This window comes from Engystomops pustulosus, chromosome 11 (genome assembly GCF_040894005.1).
Source record: "Engystomops pustulosus chromosome 11, aEngPut4.maternal, whole genome shotgun sequence".
Classification (NCBI taxonomy): domain Eukaryota; kingdom Metazoa; phylum Chordata; class Amphibia; order Anura; family Leptodactylidae; genus Engystomops; species Engystomops pustulosus.
The window spans coordinates 1897821-1914808 of NC_092421.1; the positions used below are offsets into that span (position 1 = coordinate 1897821).

Consider the following 16988-nt stretch of genomic DNA (forward strand, 5'->3'; position numbering starts at 1 on the left):
CGGGCGCACGATCTTAGTGACTCCCTGCACAGCGCATTATACACGGACAATGCACTTACATGCACCAGGAAGAAGAAGGTGAACTCCGGGGACCTGAGCGGGGAAGTGACACATGCAGGATATCGGGCGCACGATCATAGTGACTCTCCGCACAGCGCATTATACACAGACAATGCACTTACATGCACCAGGAAGAAGAAGGTGAACTCCGGGGACCTGAGCGGGGAAGTGACACATGCAGGATATCGGGTGCAGGATCTTAGTGACTCCCGCACAGCGCATTATTCACGGACAATGCACTTACATGCACCAGGAAGAAGAAGGTGAACTCCGGGGACCTGAGCGGGGAAGCGACACATGTAGGATATCGGGTGCAGGATCTTAGTGACTCCCCACACAGCACATTATACACGGACAATGCACTTACATGCACCAGGAAGAAGAAGGTGAACTCCAGGGACCTGAGCGGGGAAGTGACACATGCAGGATATCGGATGCAGGATCTTAGTGACTCCCCGCACAGCGCATTATACACGGACAATGCACTTACATGCACCAGGAAGAAGAAGGTGAACTCCGGGGACCTGAGCGGGGAAGCGACACATGTAGGATATCGGGTGCAGGATCTTAGTGACTCCCCACACAGCACATTATACACGGACAATGCACTTACATGCACCAGGAAGAAGAAGGTGAACTCCAGGGACCTGAGCGGGGAAGTGACACATGCAGGATATCGGATGCAGGATCTTAGTGACTCCCCGCACAGCGCATTATACACGGACAATGCACTTACATGCACCAGGAAGAAGAAGGTGAACTCCGGGGACCTGAGCGGGGAAGCGACACATGTAGGATATCGGGTGCAGGATCTTAGTGACTCCCCGCACAGCACATTATACACGGACAATGCACTTACATGCACCAGGAAGAAGAAGGTGAACTCCAGGGACCTGAGCGGGGAAGTGACACATGCAGGATATCGGGGGCACGATCTTAGTAACTCCCTGCACAGCGCATTATACACAGACAATGCACTTTGGGTGAACTCCGTCGGCCGGGTAGGTAAATCTGCCCCATAGAGATAGATGAGACAGATCAGAGATGCATGAGATGCCTGTGTCAGCTCTGCTTTATCTCTGTTTTTACAGATTCTCTGTCTGTGCATCTATGCCCGCAGTGTTTTACTGCGCACTACAACTCAGACTACGCCACCACTTTGGCAAAGTAAATTACCGCTTCCTATCTCTCGGTCTCTCCTTATATCTATTACTTCACTGAATTATCTTCCTCCTCTCTGTGCCGGTTCCTGACTGCAGTCCTGCGGCTTCTGACTCTGTCACTGCACTTACTGTTATATTCCCCCATCAGCTTCCATTGCCGCTACATCCCTATGAGCTAGATACTTTATACCAGAGTATTATCCACATCTATATATTCTTCATGGAAAGGATTTCTGTTGTCTGTTGAAGCTTTGCATTGATATATATATATATATATATTTTATATATTTTTTTATTTATATATCATTTGCTTTGTACTTATTTATCTATTTATTTATTGATTCATCCTTAGCGTGTATTGATGTATTTATATACCTCATATAACATTGGTTCCTGACATAGCACATATTCATGTATTTATTTCTATACAATTATGTGCTAATACAGAGACGTAAACGGTTCCTATTATCTTATTATTATGACTTTTCATTACCCTGAAGTTTTTATATATTTTTATATCTTCTCTTTTTGTTTTTATGTGCATTTGTACGAGAATGAGAACCCCAATATGGCAGTGGGAGGTGCTGCCTATATCTAATAAACCAAAGCGATTCCTGACACAATACTTTTGTTTTGTCTTGGGTGCGGAGCGCGTCATTCCCCATGTCCTAAAAAACTTTTCTTCTCCATTACTCCCTATTACTTACTGGAACCCTCCATTACATTATACAAATCACACACAAACAATTCCCATTATACACATAGGCCCAGATACAGTGACACTAGAGCGCTGTGCATTATTTCTCTTTGTGCCGCATTATTTTATGGTTTCCCACGCTCTTAGTTGATCCGGTCAGTTTTCGCCTCGTGCACACAGTTGCACCTATTTTTTCTTGGTGCTATCAGCTTCATGCTGTTGTGACAGAATAGTGTCACATACAAGTAATATATGTGTCGAAAACCAGGAACACACTTCCACGCTCCTTTAAGTTCACAGTATTAAATAGTGTCAGACAAAATGTAACCACAACACACGGACAGCACACGGACATCCGCAATACATGTGCAAGCTCCAAAGACACTTTATCATATGCAAACGTAAAGAGAAATATGGCGCAGACACAGTAATATATCCAGGTCATAATGTATGGACTTACTGCTTGAAGTGCAGGGACAAACAATCAGGGGAACCAGCTGACCTGCCAACCACCTCAGCAATTCTACAATGGCCTCATGGTAGGTGCAGCCCGGCCGGTGTGTAATAAACTACAATCTATTTATCAACTTTTTCTTTCTAAATCTTTGGACCTTCTGGAAATAATAGAAATGTTGATCCAGCCGGATGCTCTGGCCTCTCCTGCTGCTCTTTCCTATGGAGGCTTACATTTCGGTTGCTCATTTAGACATGAGAATAGGCAGGTCGGGGGCTGGGCATACCCCGCTCACCTCAGTGGATCCAGGGCTTTCCTCATGTAACTTTTCTCATCTTTCCTTCTTCTCTCCTCTTTAGGACATTCACAACTCTGATTCTCCTACTCTCCAGGAGGGAAACATCCTTGATTCTATTCATCTGTTTTGTAACTAACTATTTTCTTTATCTAATTTTACAAACTTTTCTTTACCACTTTTAGACAATAACCTTGTCTCTTTTACTGCAAGTATTTTTTATAACCTTCTCAGCATCTATCCACCCAGATTTACCTACACGGTCCCGTCGCGATCCCACGATGCATTGTCCGACGAGGATTCAGGTCCAGCGCAATTCACTAACATTGTGCTCCCGAGTTCCTGCAGGTGATGCTTCTGTGGTCTGGTCGGCCAGAGTTCACCTTCTTCTTCCTGGTGCATGTGAGTGCTGATCTTGTAACACAAATCCTTTTTTAAATTCTGCGGCTTGTCTGAATCCGTCGGGTTGTCTGACGGCCACGGCCCCCCGGTTTCTGTCGCGTACAAGCCGGCGTCAATGCATCAAGATCCGCTTCCGTGCTGCAAATTCCCGGGGCAATTCGGCGCAAATCGGAAATCATAGGGAAAGTGCAGCATTCGGAGCCCCATCGAAACCCACATGCCATTAATACTCAACATCTCACTGAAACCTTGTGGTCATCACTGTCCCTTCTTCTCCTTTAAATGTCCTAACCCGGCTAGTAACCACTATAATCATGTTCTCAGTATTGCCCTGGATGAGACAGAAGCCCTATACTATACAGCAGCCTGTGCACATGCTCCAAACCTTTTCTCCCTCGGGAGTGCTCTAGGAGTGCTGAACGTCTGTGGGGAAAATGTGCACACAAAACAACCTTATTCTCTTCACATCGACGCTCAGATCCTATAACGCTGCCCTTACATGTGACAATCTAATATCCCGTCTCTTTAATAAACCTAAAATGCTCTTTGATTCTCTTCACTTCTTACTAAACCCTGAGTTGTACCCACCAGTCACCGGCCTCTGGAAGGACCTGGCCTCCTACTCCAAAGATAAAACTAACTGGGTATCCCCTTCTCTTCAGTAGATCGTCCTTTTCACTCTCCTCCTTTAAAGAGAATCTGTCACCTCTAAAAACGGCACGAGGAGTGACATAGCCAGGAGCCCTTTATGCTAATTTGCATAATTTTAGAAGACAGTTTCCTCAAAGACTAGGCTATTAGAGTCTAATAGAAGATCGTATCCTGTTTCATCAGGCACAAGCCACCATGTCAGTGTGCTGGGTCTAGAAGCTCGGCACCCAGTGGTAGATTTCCTTTAATTGCCTCTAGGTCCAGTTCTGTAGCTCTGATGGGACCGGAAAACGGAACTAGTAGCTTTGTGGGGTAAACCTGGTGACTTTCTATAGCAGATATATGCAGGAAGCAGCACAATTGATATTGTAGCATTGGTGTTTCTTAATACAACAGTATTTTATATCTTGCATTATAAATCTAGTTTATGTTGTGGAATATTTGCTTCATTACATCAGAAACAAATCTTATCAAATCTGGGGTAAAACCTGGTGACAGGATCCCATCCATGTAACATTGTATCTAATTATCTTACGATCCGCTCCCCTTTCAGTCTTGTCTACACTGATGACTTTCCGACATGAACATGTGACCACCGAGGACACTCATTGGCTCCAGTGTGGAGAGATCATGTGACATCTGTGACTGGTGATTGGCTGTGAAGTCACATGAATGTGTCACATGGAAGGAAAGGATTTAGCAAAGTGTTTTAATATATTTTTAAAAAATAATTTTAAAGAAAGAGAACAGTGATACTTAGGGGTAGAGGATACTGGGGGTGCCAAGGGTCAAAACAATAATGTGAAAACAGTAATGTGGGGACATGTTAAGGGGAATTCATCTTTCCTTTTGTTATTTCCTTTTGTTATATTTGTACATTAATATATTTGAAATAAAATCCTTATTTTAAGAGTTTAATTGACATTGTCAAATTGGCTTGGAGAATCTTCAATGAAGATCAGAGGAGCTGATGAGTACGGCGGAGGACGGAGAGAGGCCACGTTGTGGGGGATAAAGTAAACCTACAGGAAAAAAACAGGAACAAAATTATTAAAATATAATTCATAATATAAGATAATAGTAAATACATTGTTTCTCTGAAAAGAAAACCTGGTGCAATTTATTTTAAATAATAGGCCTCCCCTGAAAATAATAGCTGGTGGCATCTCCCCCACTCCATACATTAGTATTAGTAGAGAATTTACATACTGCAGAAAGGCAATGACATGGGGGAAGAATTCATGGGATAAAATCACTGACTGTTGCATTGATGATGCGCTTTAAGCAGCTACTTGGACAATAAGGCACATAAAACACCTTAACGTAGCCTGCAGGATGTACATGGTGACAGCTCCCATCACATGGAGGAGCAGGGGACATGTACAGTACATACAGGATGTACATGGTGACAGCTGCCATCACATGGAGGAGCAGGGGACATGTACAGTACATACAGGGTGTATATGGTGACATCACATGGAGGAGCAGGGGACATGTACAGTACATACAGGATGTATATGGTGACATCACGTGGAGGAGCAGGGGACATGTACAGTACATACAGGATGTATATGGTGACATCACATGGAGGAGCAGGGGACATGTACAGCACATACAGGATGTATATGGTGACATCACATGGAGGAGCAGGAGACATGTACAGTACATACAGGATGTATATGGTGACAGCTCCCATCACATGGAGGAGCAGGGGAAATGTACAGTACATACAGGATGTATATGGTGACATCACATGGAGGAGCAGGGGACATGTACAGTACATACAGGATGTATATGGTGACATCACATGGAGGAGCAGGGGACATGTACAGTACATACAGGATGTATATGGTGACATCACATGGAGGAGCAGGGGACATGTACAGTACATACAGGATGTATATGGTGACATCACATGGAGGAGCAGGAGACATGTACAGTACATACAGGGTGTATATGGTGACATCACATGGAGGAGCAGAAGACATGTACAGTACATACAGGATGTACATGGTGACATCACATGGAGGAGCAGGGGACATGTACAGTACATACAGGATGTACATGGTGACAGCTGCCATCACATGGAGGAGCAGAAGACATGTACAGTACATACAGGGTGTATATGGTGACAGCTCCCATCACATGGAGGAGCAGGGGAAATGTACAGTACATACAGGATGTATATGGTGACATCACATGGAGGAGCAGGGGACATGTACAGTACATACAGGATGTATATGGTGACATCACATGGAGGAGCAGGGGACATGTACAGTACATACAGGATGTATATGGTGACATAACATGGAGGAGCAGGAGACATGTACAGTACATACAGGATGTACATGGTGACAGCTGCCATCACATGGAGGAGCAGAAGACATGTACAGTACATACAGGGTGTATATGGTGACAGCTCCCATCACATGGAGGAGCAGGGGAAATGTACAGTACATACAGGATGTATATGGTGACATCACATGGAGGAGCAGGGGACATGTACAGTACATACAGGATGTATATGGTGACATCACATGGAGGAGCAGGAGACATGTACAGTACATACAGGATGTATATGGTGACAGCTCCCATCACATGGAGGAGCAGGGGAAATGTACAGTACATACAGGATGTATATGGTGACATCACATGGAGGAGCAGGGGACATGTACAGTACATACAGGATGTATATGGTGACATCACATGGAGGAGCAGGGGACATGTACAGTACATACAGGATGTATATGGTGACATCACATGGAGGAGCAGGGGACATGTACAGTACATACAGGATGTATATGGTGACATCACATGGAGGAGCAGGGGACATGTACAGTACATACAGTATGTATATGGTGACATCACATGGAGGAGCAGGGGACATGTACAGTACATACAGTATGTATATGGTGACATCACATGGAGGAGCAGGGGACATGCACAGTACATACAGGGTGTATATGGTGACATCACATGGAGGAGCAGAAGACATGTACAGTACATACAGGATGTACATGGTGACATCACATGGAGGAGCAGGGGACATGTACAGTACATACAGGATGTATATGGTGACATCACATGGAGGAGCAGGGGACATGTACAGTACAGACAGGATGTATATGGTGACATCACATGGAGGAGCAGGGGACATGTACAGTACATACAGGATGTATATGGTGACATCACATGGAGGAGCAGGGGACATGTACAGTACATACAGGATGTATATGGTGACATCACATGGAGGAGCAGGGGACATGTACAGTACATACAGGATGTATATGGTGACATCACATGGAGGAGCAGGGGACATGTACAGTACATACAGGGTGTATATGGTGACATCACATGGAGGAGCAGGAGACATGTACAGTACATACAGGATGTATATGGTGACATCACATGGAGGAGCAGGGGACATGTACAGTACATACAGGATGTATATGGTGACATCACATGGAGGAGCAGGGGACATGTACAGTACATACAGGATGTATATGGTGACATCACATGGAGGAGCAGGGGACATGTACAGTACATACAGGGTGTATATGGTGACATCACATGGAGGAGCAGGAGACATGTACAGTACATACAGGATGTACATGGTGACATCACATGGAGGAGCAGGGGACATGTACAGTACATACAGGATGTATATGGTGACATCACATGGAGGAGCAGGGGACATGTACAGTACATACAGGATGTATATGGTGACATCACATGGAGGAGCAGGGGACATGTACAGTACATACAGGATGTATATGGTGACATCACATGGAGGAACAGGAGACATGTACAGTACATACAGGATGTATATGGTGACATCACATGCAGGAGCAGGGGACATGTACAGTACATACAGGATGTATGTGATATCACATGGAGGAGCAGGGGACATGTACAGTACATACAGGATGTATATGGTGACATCACATGGAGGAGCAGGGGACATGTACAGTACATACAGGATGTATATGGTGACATCACATGGAGGAGCAGGAGACATGTACAGTACATACAGGATGTATATGGTGACAGCTCCCATCACATGGAGGAGCAGGGGACATGTACAGTACATACAGGATGTATATGGTGACATCACATGGAGGAGCAGGGGACATGTACAGTACATACAGGATGTATATGGTGACATCACATGGAGGATCAGAGGACATGTACAGTACATACAGGGTATATATGGTGACATCACATGGAGGAGCAGGGGACATGTACAGTACATACAGGATGTATATGGTGACATCACATGGAGGAGCAGGAGATATGTACAGTACATACAGGATGTATATGGTGACATCACATGGAGGATCAGAGGACATGTACAGTACATACAGGATGTATATGGTGACATCACATGGAGGATCAGAGGACATGTACAGTACATACAGGATGTATATGGTGACATCACATGGAGGAGCAGGGGACATGTACAGTACATACAGGGTGTATATGGTGACAGCTTCCATCACATGGAGGAGCAGGGGACATGTACAGTACATACAGGATGTATATGGTGACATCACATGGAGGATCAGAGGACATGTACAGTACATACAGGATGTATATGGTGACATCACATGGAGGAGCAGGGGACATGTACAGTACATACAGGGTGTATATGGTGACAGCTTCCATCACATGGAGGAGCAGGGGACATGTACAGTACATACAGGATGTATATGGTGACATCACATGGAGGATCAGAGGACATGTACAGTACATACAGGATGTATATGGTGACATCACATGGAGGAGCAGGGACATGTACAGTACATACAGGATGTATATGGTGACAGCTTCCATCACATGGAGGAGCAGGGGACATGTACAGTACATACAAAATTTATATGGTGACATCACATGGAGGAGCAGGAGACATGTACAGTACATACAGGATGTATATGGTGACATCACATGGAGGAGCAGGGGACACGTACAGTACATACAGGATGTATATGGTGACATCACAAGGAGGAGCAGGAGACATGTACAGTACATACAGGATGTATATGGTGACATCACATGGAGGAGCAGGGGACACGTACAGTACATACAGGATGTATATGGTGACATCACAAGGAGGAGCAGGAGACATGTACAGTACATACAGGATGTATATGGTGACATCACATGGAGGAGCAGGGGACATGTACAGTACATACAGGATGTATATGGTGACATCACATGGAGGAGCAGGGGACATGTACAGTACATACAGGATGTATATGGTGACATCACATGGAGGAGCAGGGGACATGTACAGTACATACAGGATGTATATGGTGACATCACATGGAGGAGCAGGAGACATGTACAGTACATACAGGATGTATATGGTGACAGCTCCCATCACATGGAGGAGCAGGAGATATGTACAGTACATACAGGATGTATATGGTGACATCACATGGAGGAGCAGGGGACATGTACAGTACATACAGGGTATATATGGTGACATCACATGGAGGAGCAGGGGACATGTACAGTACATACAGGATGTATATGGTGACATCACATGGAGGAGCAGGGGACATGTACAGTATATACAGGATGTATATGGTGACATCACATGGAGGAGCAGGAGACATGTACAGTACATACAGGATGTATATGGTGACAGCTTCCATCACATGGAGGAGCAGGGGACATGTACAGTACATACAGGATGTATATGGTGACAGCTTCCATCACATGGAGGAGCAGGGGACATGTACAGTACATACAGGATGTATATGGTGACATCACATGGAGGAGCAGGGGACATGTACAGTACATACAGGATGTATATGGTGACATCACATGGAGGAGCAGGAGACATGTACAGTACATACAGGATGTATATGGTGACATCACATGAAGGAGCAGGGGACATGTAGAGTACATACAGGATGTATATGGTGACATCACATGGAGGAGCAGGAGACATGTACAGTACATACAGGATGTATATGGTGACATCACATGGAGGAGCAGGGGACATGTACAGTACATACAGGATGTATATGGTGACATCACATGGAGGAGCAGGAGACATGTACAATACATACAGGATGTATATGGTGACATCACATGGAGGAGCAGGAGACATGTACAATACATACAGGATGTATATGGTGACATCACATGGAGGAGCAGGGGACATGTACAGTACATACAGGATGTATATGGTGACATCACATGGAGGAGCAGGAGACATGTACAGTACATACAGGATGTATATGGTGACATCACATGGAGGAACAGGAGACATGCACAGTACATACAGGATGTATATGGTGACATCACATGGAGGAGCAGGGGACATGTACAGTACATACAAGATGTATATGGTGACATCACATGGAGGAGCAGGGGACATGTACAGTACATACAGGATGTATATGGTGACATCACATGGAGGAGCAGGAGACATGTACAGTACATACAGGATGTATATGGTGACATCACATGGAGGAGCAGGGAAATGTACAGTACATACAGGATGTATATGGTGACATCACATGGAGGAGCAGGGGACATGTACAGTACATACAGGATGTATATGGTGACATCACATGGAGGAGCAGGGGACATGTACAGTACATACAGGATGTATATGGTGACATCACATGGAGGAGCAGGAGACATGTACAGTACATACAGGATGTATATGGAGACATCACATGGAGGAGCAGGGGACATGTACAGTACATACAGGATGTATATGGTGACATCACATGGAGGAACAGGAGACATGTACAGTACATACAGGATGTATATGGTGACAGCTTCCATCACATGGAGGAGCAGGGGACATGTACAGTACATACAGGATGTATATGGTGACATCACATGGAGGAGCAGGAGACATGTACAGTACATACAAGATGTATATGGTGACATCACATGGAGGAACAGAGGACATGTACAGTACATACAGGGTGTATATGGTGACATCACATGGAGGAGCAAGGGACATGTACAGTACATACAGGATGTATATGGTGACATCACATGGAGGAGCAGGGGACATGTACAGTACATACAGGATGTATATGGTGACATCACATGGAGGAGCAGGGGACATGTACAGTACATACAGGATGTATATGGTGACAGCTCCCATCACATGGAGGAGCAGGGGACATGTACAGTACATACAGGATGTATATGGTGACAGCTCCCATCACATGGAGGAGCAGGGGACATGTACAGTACATACAGGATGTACATGGTGACATCACATGGAGGAGCAGGGGACACGTACAGTACATACAGGATGTATATGGTGACATCACATGGAGGAGCAGGGGACATGTACAGTACATACAGGATGTATATGGTGACATCACATGGAGGAGCAGGAGACATGTACAGTACATACAGGATGTATATGGTGACATCACATGGAGGAGCAAGGGACATGTACAGTACATACAGGATGTATATGGTGACATCACAAGGAGGAGCAGGGGACATGTACAGTACATACATGATGTATATGGTGACATCACATGGAGGAGCAAGGGACATGTACAGTACATACAGGATGTATATGGTGACATCACATGGAGGAGCAGGGGACATGTACAGTACATACAGGATGTATATGGTGACATCACAAGGAGTAGCAGGAGACATGTACAGTACATACAGGATGTATATGGTGACATCACATGGAGGAGCAAGGGACATGTACAGTACATACAGGGTATATATGGTGACATCACATAGAGGAGCAGGGGACATGTACAGTACATACAGGATGTATATGGTGACATCACATGGAGGAGCAGGGGACATGTACAGTACATACAGGATGTATATGGTGATATCTAATGGAGGAGCTGGGGACATGTACAGTACATACAGGATGTATATGGTGACAGCCTGGCAGCTTCCATCACATGGAGGAGCAGGAGACATGTACAGTACATACAGGATGTATATGGTGACATCACATGGAGGAGCAGGGAAATGTACAGTACATACAGGATGTATATGGTGACATCACATGGAGGAGCAGGGGACATGTACAGTACATACAGGATGTATATGGTGACATCACATGGAGGAGCAGGAGACATGTACAGTACATACAGGATGTATATGGTGACATCACATGGAGGAGCAGGGAAATGTACAGTACATACAGGATGTATATGGTGACATCACATGGAGGAGCAGGGGACATGTACAGTACATACAGGATGTATATGGTGACATCACATGGAGGAGCAGGGGACATGTACAGTACATACAGGATGTATATGGAGACATCACATGGAGGAGCAGGGGACATGTACAGTACATACAGGATGTATATGGTGACATCACATGGAGGAGCAGGGGACATGTACAGTACATACAGGATGTATATGGTGACATCACATGGAGGAGCAGGAGACATGTACAGTACATACAGGATGTATATGGTGACATCACATGGAGGAGCAGGGGACATGTACAGTACATACAGGATGTATATGGTGACAGCCTGGCAGCTTCCATCACATGGAGGAGCAGGAGACATGTACAGTACATACAGGATGTATATGGTGACATCACATGGAGGAGCAGGGAAATGTACAGTACATACAGGATGTATATGGTGACATCACATGGAGGAGCAGGGGACATGTACAGTACATACAGGATGTATATGGTGACATCACATGGAGGAGCAGGAGACATGTACAGTACATACAGGATGTATATGGTGACATCACATGGAGGAGCAGGGAAATGTACAGTACATACAGGATGTATATGGTGACATCACATGGAGGAGCAGGAGACATGTACAGTACATACAGGATGTATATGGTGATATCTAATGGAGGAGCTGGGGACATGTACAGTACATACAGGATGTATATGGTGACAGCCTGGCAGCTTCCATCACATGGAGGAGCAGGAGACATGTACAGTACATACAGGATGTATATGGTGACATCACATGGAGGAGCAGGGGACATGTACAGTACATACAGGATGTATATGGTGACAGCTTCCATCACATGGAGGAGTAGGGGACATGTACAGTACATACAGGATGTATATGGTGACATCACATGGAGGAGCAAGGGACATGTACAGTACATACAGGATGTATATGGTGACATCACATGGAGGAGCAGGGGACATGTACAGTACATACAGGATGTATATGGTGACATCACAAGGAGTAGCAGGAGACATGTACAGTACATACAGGATGTATATGGTGACATCACATGGAGGAGCAAGGGACATGTACAGTACATACAGGGTATATATGGTGACATCACATAGAGGAGCAGGGGACATGTACAGTACATACAGGATGTATATGGTGACATCACATGGAGGAGCAGGGGACATGTACAGTACATACAGGATGTATATGGTGATATCTAATGGAGGAGCTGGGGACATGTACAGTACATACAGGATGTATATGGTGACAGCCTGGCAGCTTCCATCACATGGAGGAGCAGGAGACATGTACAGTACATACAGGATGTATATGGTGACATCACATGGAGGAGCAGGGGACATGTACAGTACATACAGGATGTATATGGTGACATCACATGGAGGAGCAGGAGACATGTACAGTACATACAGGATGTATATGGTGACATCACATGGAGGAGCAGGGGACATGTACAGTACATACAGGATGTATATGGTGACAGCTTCCATCACATGGAGGAGCAGGGGACATGTACAGTACATACAGGATGTATATGGTGACATCACATGGAGGAGCAGAGGACATGTACAGTACATACAGGATGTATATGGTGACATCACATAGAGGAGCAGGGGACATGTACAGTACATACAGGATGTATATGGGGACATCACGTGGAGGAGCAGGGGACATGTACAGTACATACAGGATGTATATGGTGACATCACATGGAGGAGCAGGGGACATGTACAGTACATACAGGATGTATATGGTGACAGCTTCCATCACATGGAGGAGCAGGGGACATGTACAGTACATACAGGATGTATATGGTGACAGCTTCCATCACATGGAGGAGCAGGGGACATGTACAGTACATACAGGATGTATATGGTGATATCTAATGGAGGAGCAGGGGACATGTACAGTACATACAGGATGTATATGGTGACATCACATGGAGGAGCAGGGGACATGTACAGTACATACAGGATGTATATGGTGACATCACATGGAGGAGCAGGAGACATGTACAGTACATACAGGATGTATATGGTGACATCACATGGAGGAGCAGGGGACATGTACAGTACATACAGGATGTATATGGTGATATCTAATGGAGGAGCAGGGGACATGTACAGTACATACAGGATGTATATGGTGACATCACATGGAGGAGCAGGGGACATGTACAGTACATACAGGATGTAAATGGTGACATCACATGGAGGAGCAGGAGACATGTACAGTACATACAGGATGTATATGGTGACATCACATGGAGGAGCAGGAGACATGTACAGTACATACAGGATGTATATGGTGACATCACATGGAGGAACAGGAGACATGTACAGTACATACAGGATGTATATGGTGACATCACATGGAGGAGCAGGGGACATGTACAGTACATACAGGGTGTATATGGTGACATCACATGGAGGAGCAGAAGACATGTACAGTACATACAGGATGTATATGGTGACATCACATGGAGGAGCAGAAGACATGTACAGTACATACAGGATGTATATGGTGACATCACATGGAGGAGCAGGAGACATGTACAGTACATACAGGATGTATATGGTGACATCACATGGAGGAGCAGAAGACATGTACAGTACATACAGGATGTATATGGTGACATCACATGGAGGAGCAGGGGACATGTACAGTACATACAGGATGTATATGGTGACATCACATGGAGGAGCAAGGGACATGTACAGTACATACAGGGTATATATGGTGACATCACATGGAGGAGCAGGGGACATGTACAGTACATACAGGATGTACATGGTGACAGCTGCCATCACATGGAGGAGCAGGGGGCATGTACAGTACATACAGGATGTATATGGTGACATCACATGGAGGAGCAGGGGACATGTACAGTACATACAGGATGTATATGGTGACATCACATGGAGAAGCAGGGGATATGTACAGTACATACAGGATGTACATGGTGACATCACATGGAGGAGCAGGGGATATGTACAGTACATACAGGATGTATATGGGGACATCACGTGGAGGAGCAGGGGACATGTACAGTACATACAGGATGTATATGGTGACATCACATGGAGGAGCAGGAGACATGTACAGTACATACAGGATGTATATGGGGACATCACGTGGAGGAGCAGGGGACATGTACCGTACATACAGGATGTATATGGTGACATCACATGGAGGAGCAGGGGACATGTACAGTACATACAGGGTGTATATGGTGACATCACATGGAGGAGCAGGAGACATGTACAGTACATACAAGATGTATATGGTGACATCACATGGAGGAGCAGGGGACATGTACAGTACATACAGGATGTATATGGTGACATCACATGGAGGAGCAGGAGACATGTACAGTACATACAGGATGTATATGGTGACATCACATGGAGGAGCAGGAGACATGTACAGTACATACAGGATGTATATGGTGACAGCCTGGCAGCTTCCATCACATGGAGGAGCAGGAGACATGTACAGTACATACAGGATGTATATGGTGACAGCTTCCATCACATGGAGGAGCAGGAGACATGTACAGTACATACAGGATGTATATGGTGACATCACATGGAGGAGCAGGAGACATGTACAGTACATACAGGGTATATATGGTGACATCACATGGAGGAGCAGAAGACATGTACAGTACATACAGGATGTATATGGTGACATCACATGGAGGAGCAGGGGACATGTACAGTACATACAGGATGTATATGGTGACAGCTTCCATCACATGGAGGAGCAGGAGACATGTACAGTACATACAGGGTATATATGGTGACATCACATGGAGGAGCAGGGGACATGTACAGTACATACAGGATGTATATGGTGACATCACATGGAGGAGCAGGAGACATGTACAGTACATACAGGATGTATATGGTGACATCACATAGAGGAGCAGGAGACATGTACAGTACATACAGGATGTATATGGTGACATCACATGGAGGAGCAGGGGACATGTACAGTACATACAGGATGTACATGGTGACATCTCTCATCACATGGAGGAGCAGGAGACATGTACAGTACATACAGGATGTATATGGTGACATCACATGGAGGAGCAGGGGACATGTACAGTACATACAGGATGTATATGGTGACATCACATGGAGGAGCAGGAGACATGTACAGTACATACAGGATGTATATGGTGACATCACATGGAGGAGCAGGGGACATGTACAGTACATACAGGATGTATATGGTGACAGCTTCCATCACATGGAGGAGCAGGGACATGTACAGTACATACAGGATGTATATGGTGACATCACATGGAGGAGCAGGGGACATGTACAGTACATACAGGATGTATATGGTGACAGCTTCCATCACATGGAGGAGCAGGAGACATGTACAGTACATACAGGATGTATATGGTGACATCACATGGAGGAGCAGGGGACATGTACAGTACATACAGGATGTATATGGTGACATCACATGGAGGAGCAGGGGACATGTACAGTACATACAGGATGTATATGGTGACAGCTCCCATCACATGGAGGAGCAGGGGACATGTACAGTACATACAGGATGTATATGGTGACAGCTCCCATCACATGGAGGAGCAGGGGGCATGTACAGTACATACAGGATGTATATGGTGACATCACATGGATGAGCAAGGGACATGTACAGTACATACAGGATGTATATGGTGACATCACATGGAGGAGCAGGGGACATGTACAGTACATACAAGATGTATATGGTGACATCACATGGAGGAGCAGGAGACATGTACAGTACATACAAGATGTATATGGTGACATCACATGGATGAGCAAGGGACATGTACAGTACATACAGGATGTATATGGTGACATCACATGGAGGAGCAGGGGACATGTACAGTACATACAAGATGTATATGGTGACATCACATGGAGAAGCAGGAGACATGTACAGTACATACAGGATGTATATGGTGATAGCTCCCATCACATGGAGGAGCAGGGGACATGTACAGTACATACAGGATGTATATGGTGACAGCTCCCATCACATGGAGGAGCAGG

The 16988-nt window shown here is 45.2% G+C and overlaps 1 protein-coding gene across 1 annotated transcript in view; it reads right to left on the reverse strand.

Annotated features, from left to right (window-relative positions):
* Window positions 1–4499: 4499 nt before the first annotated feature.
* The window catches only part of LOC140106336 (membrane-spanning 4-domains subfamily A member 4A-like), a 40351-nt gene continuing 27862 nt past the window's right edge, over window positions 4500–16988 (reverse strand). Inside the window, exon 6 of the mRNA XM_072130736.1 lies at window positions 4500–4744. Coding sequence (XP_071986837.1) covers window positions 4637–4744 — 108 coding nt within the window. The 3' untranslated portion in view covers window positions 4500–4636. The remainder of the gene's footprint in view (window positions 4745–16988) is intronic.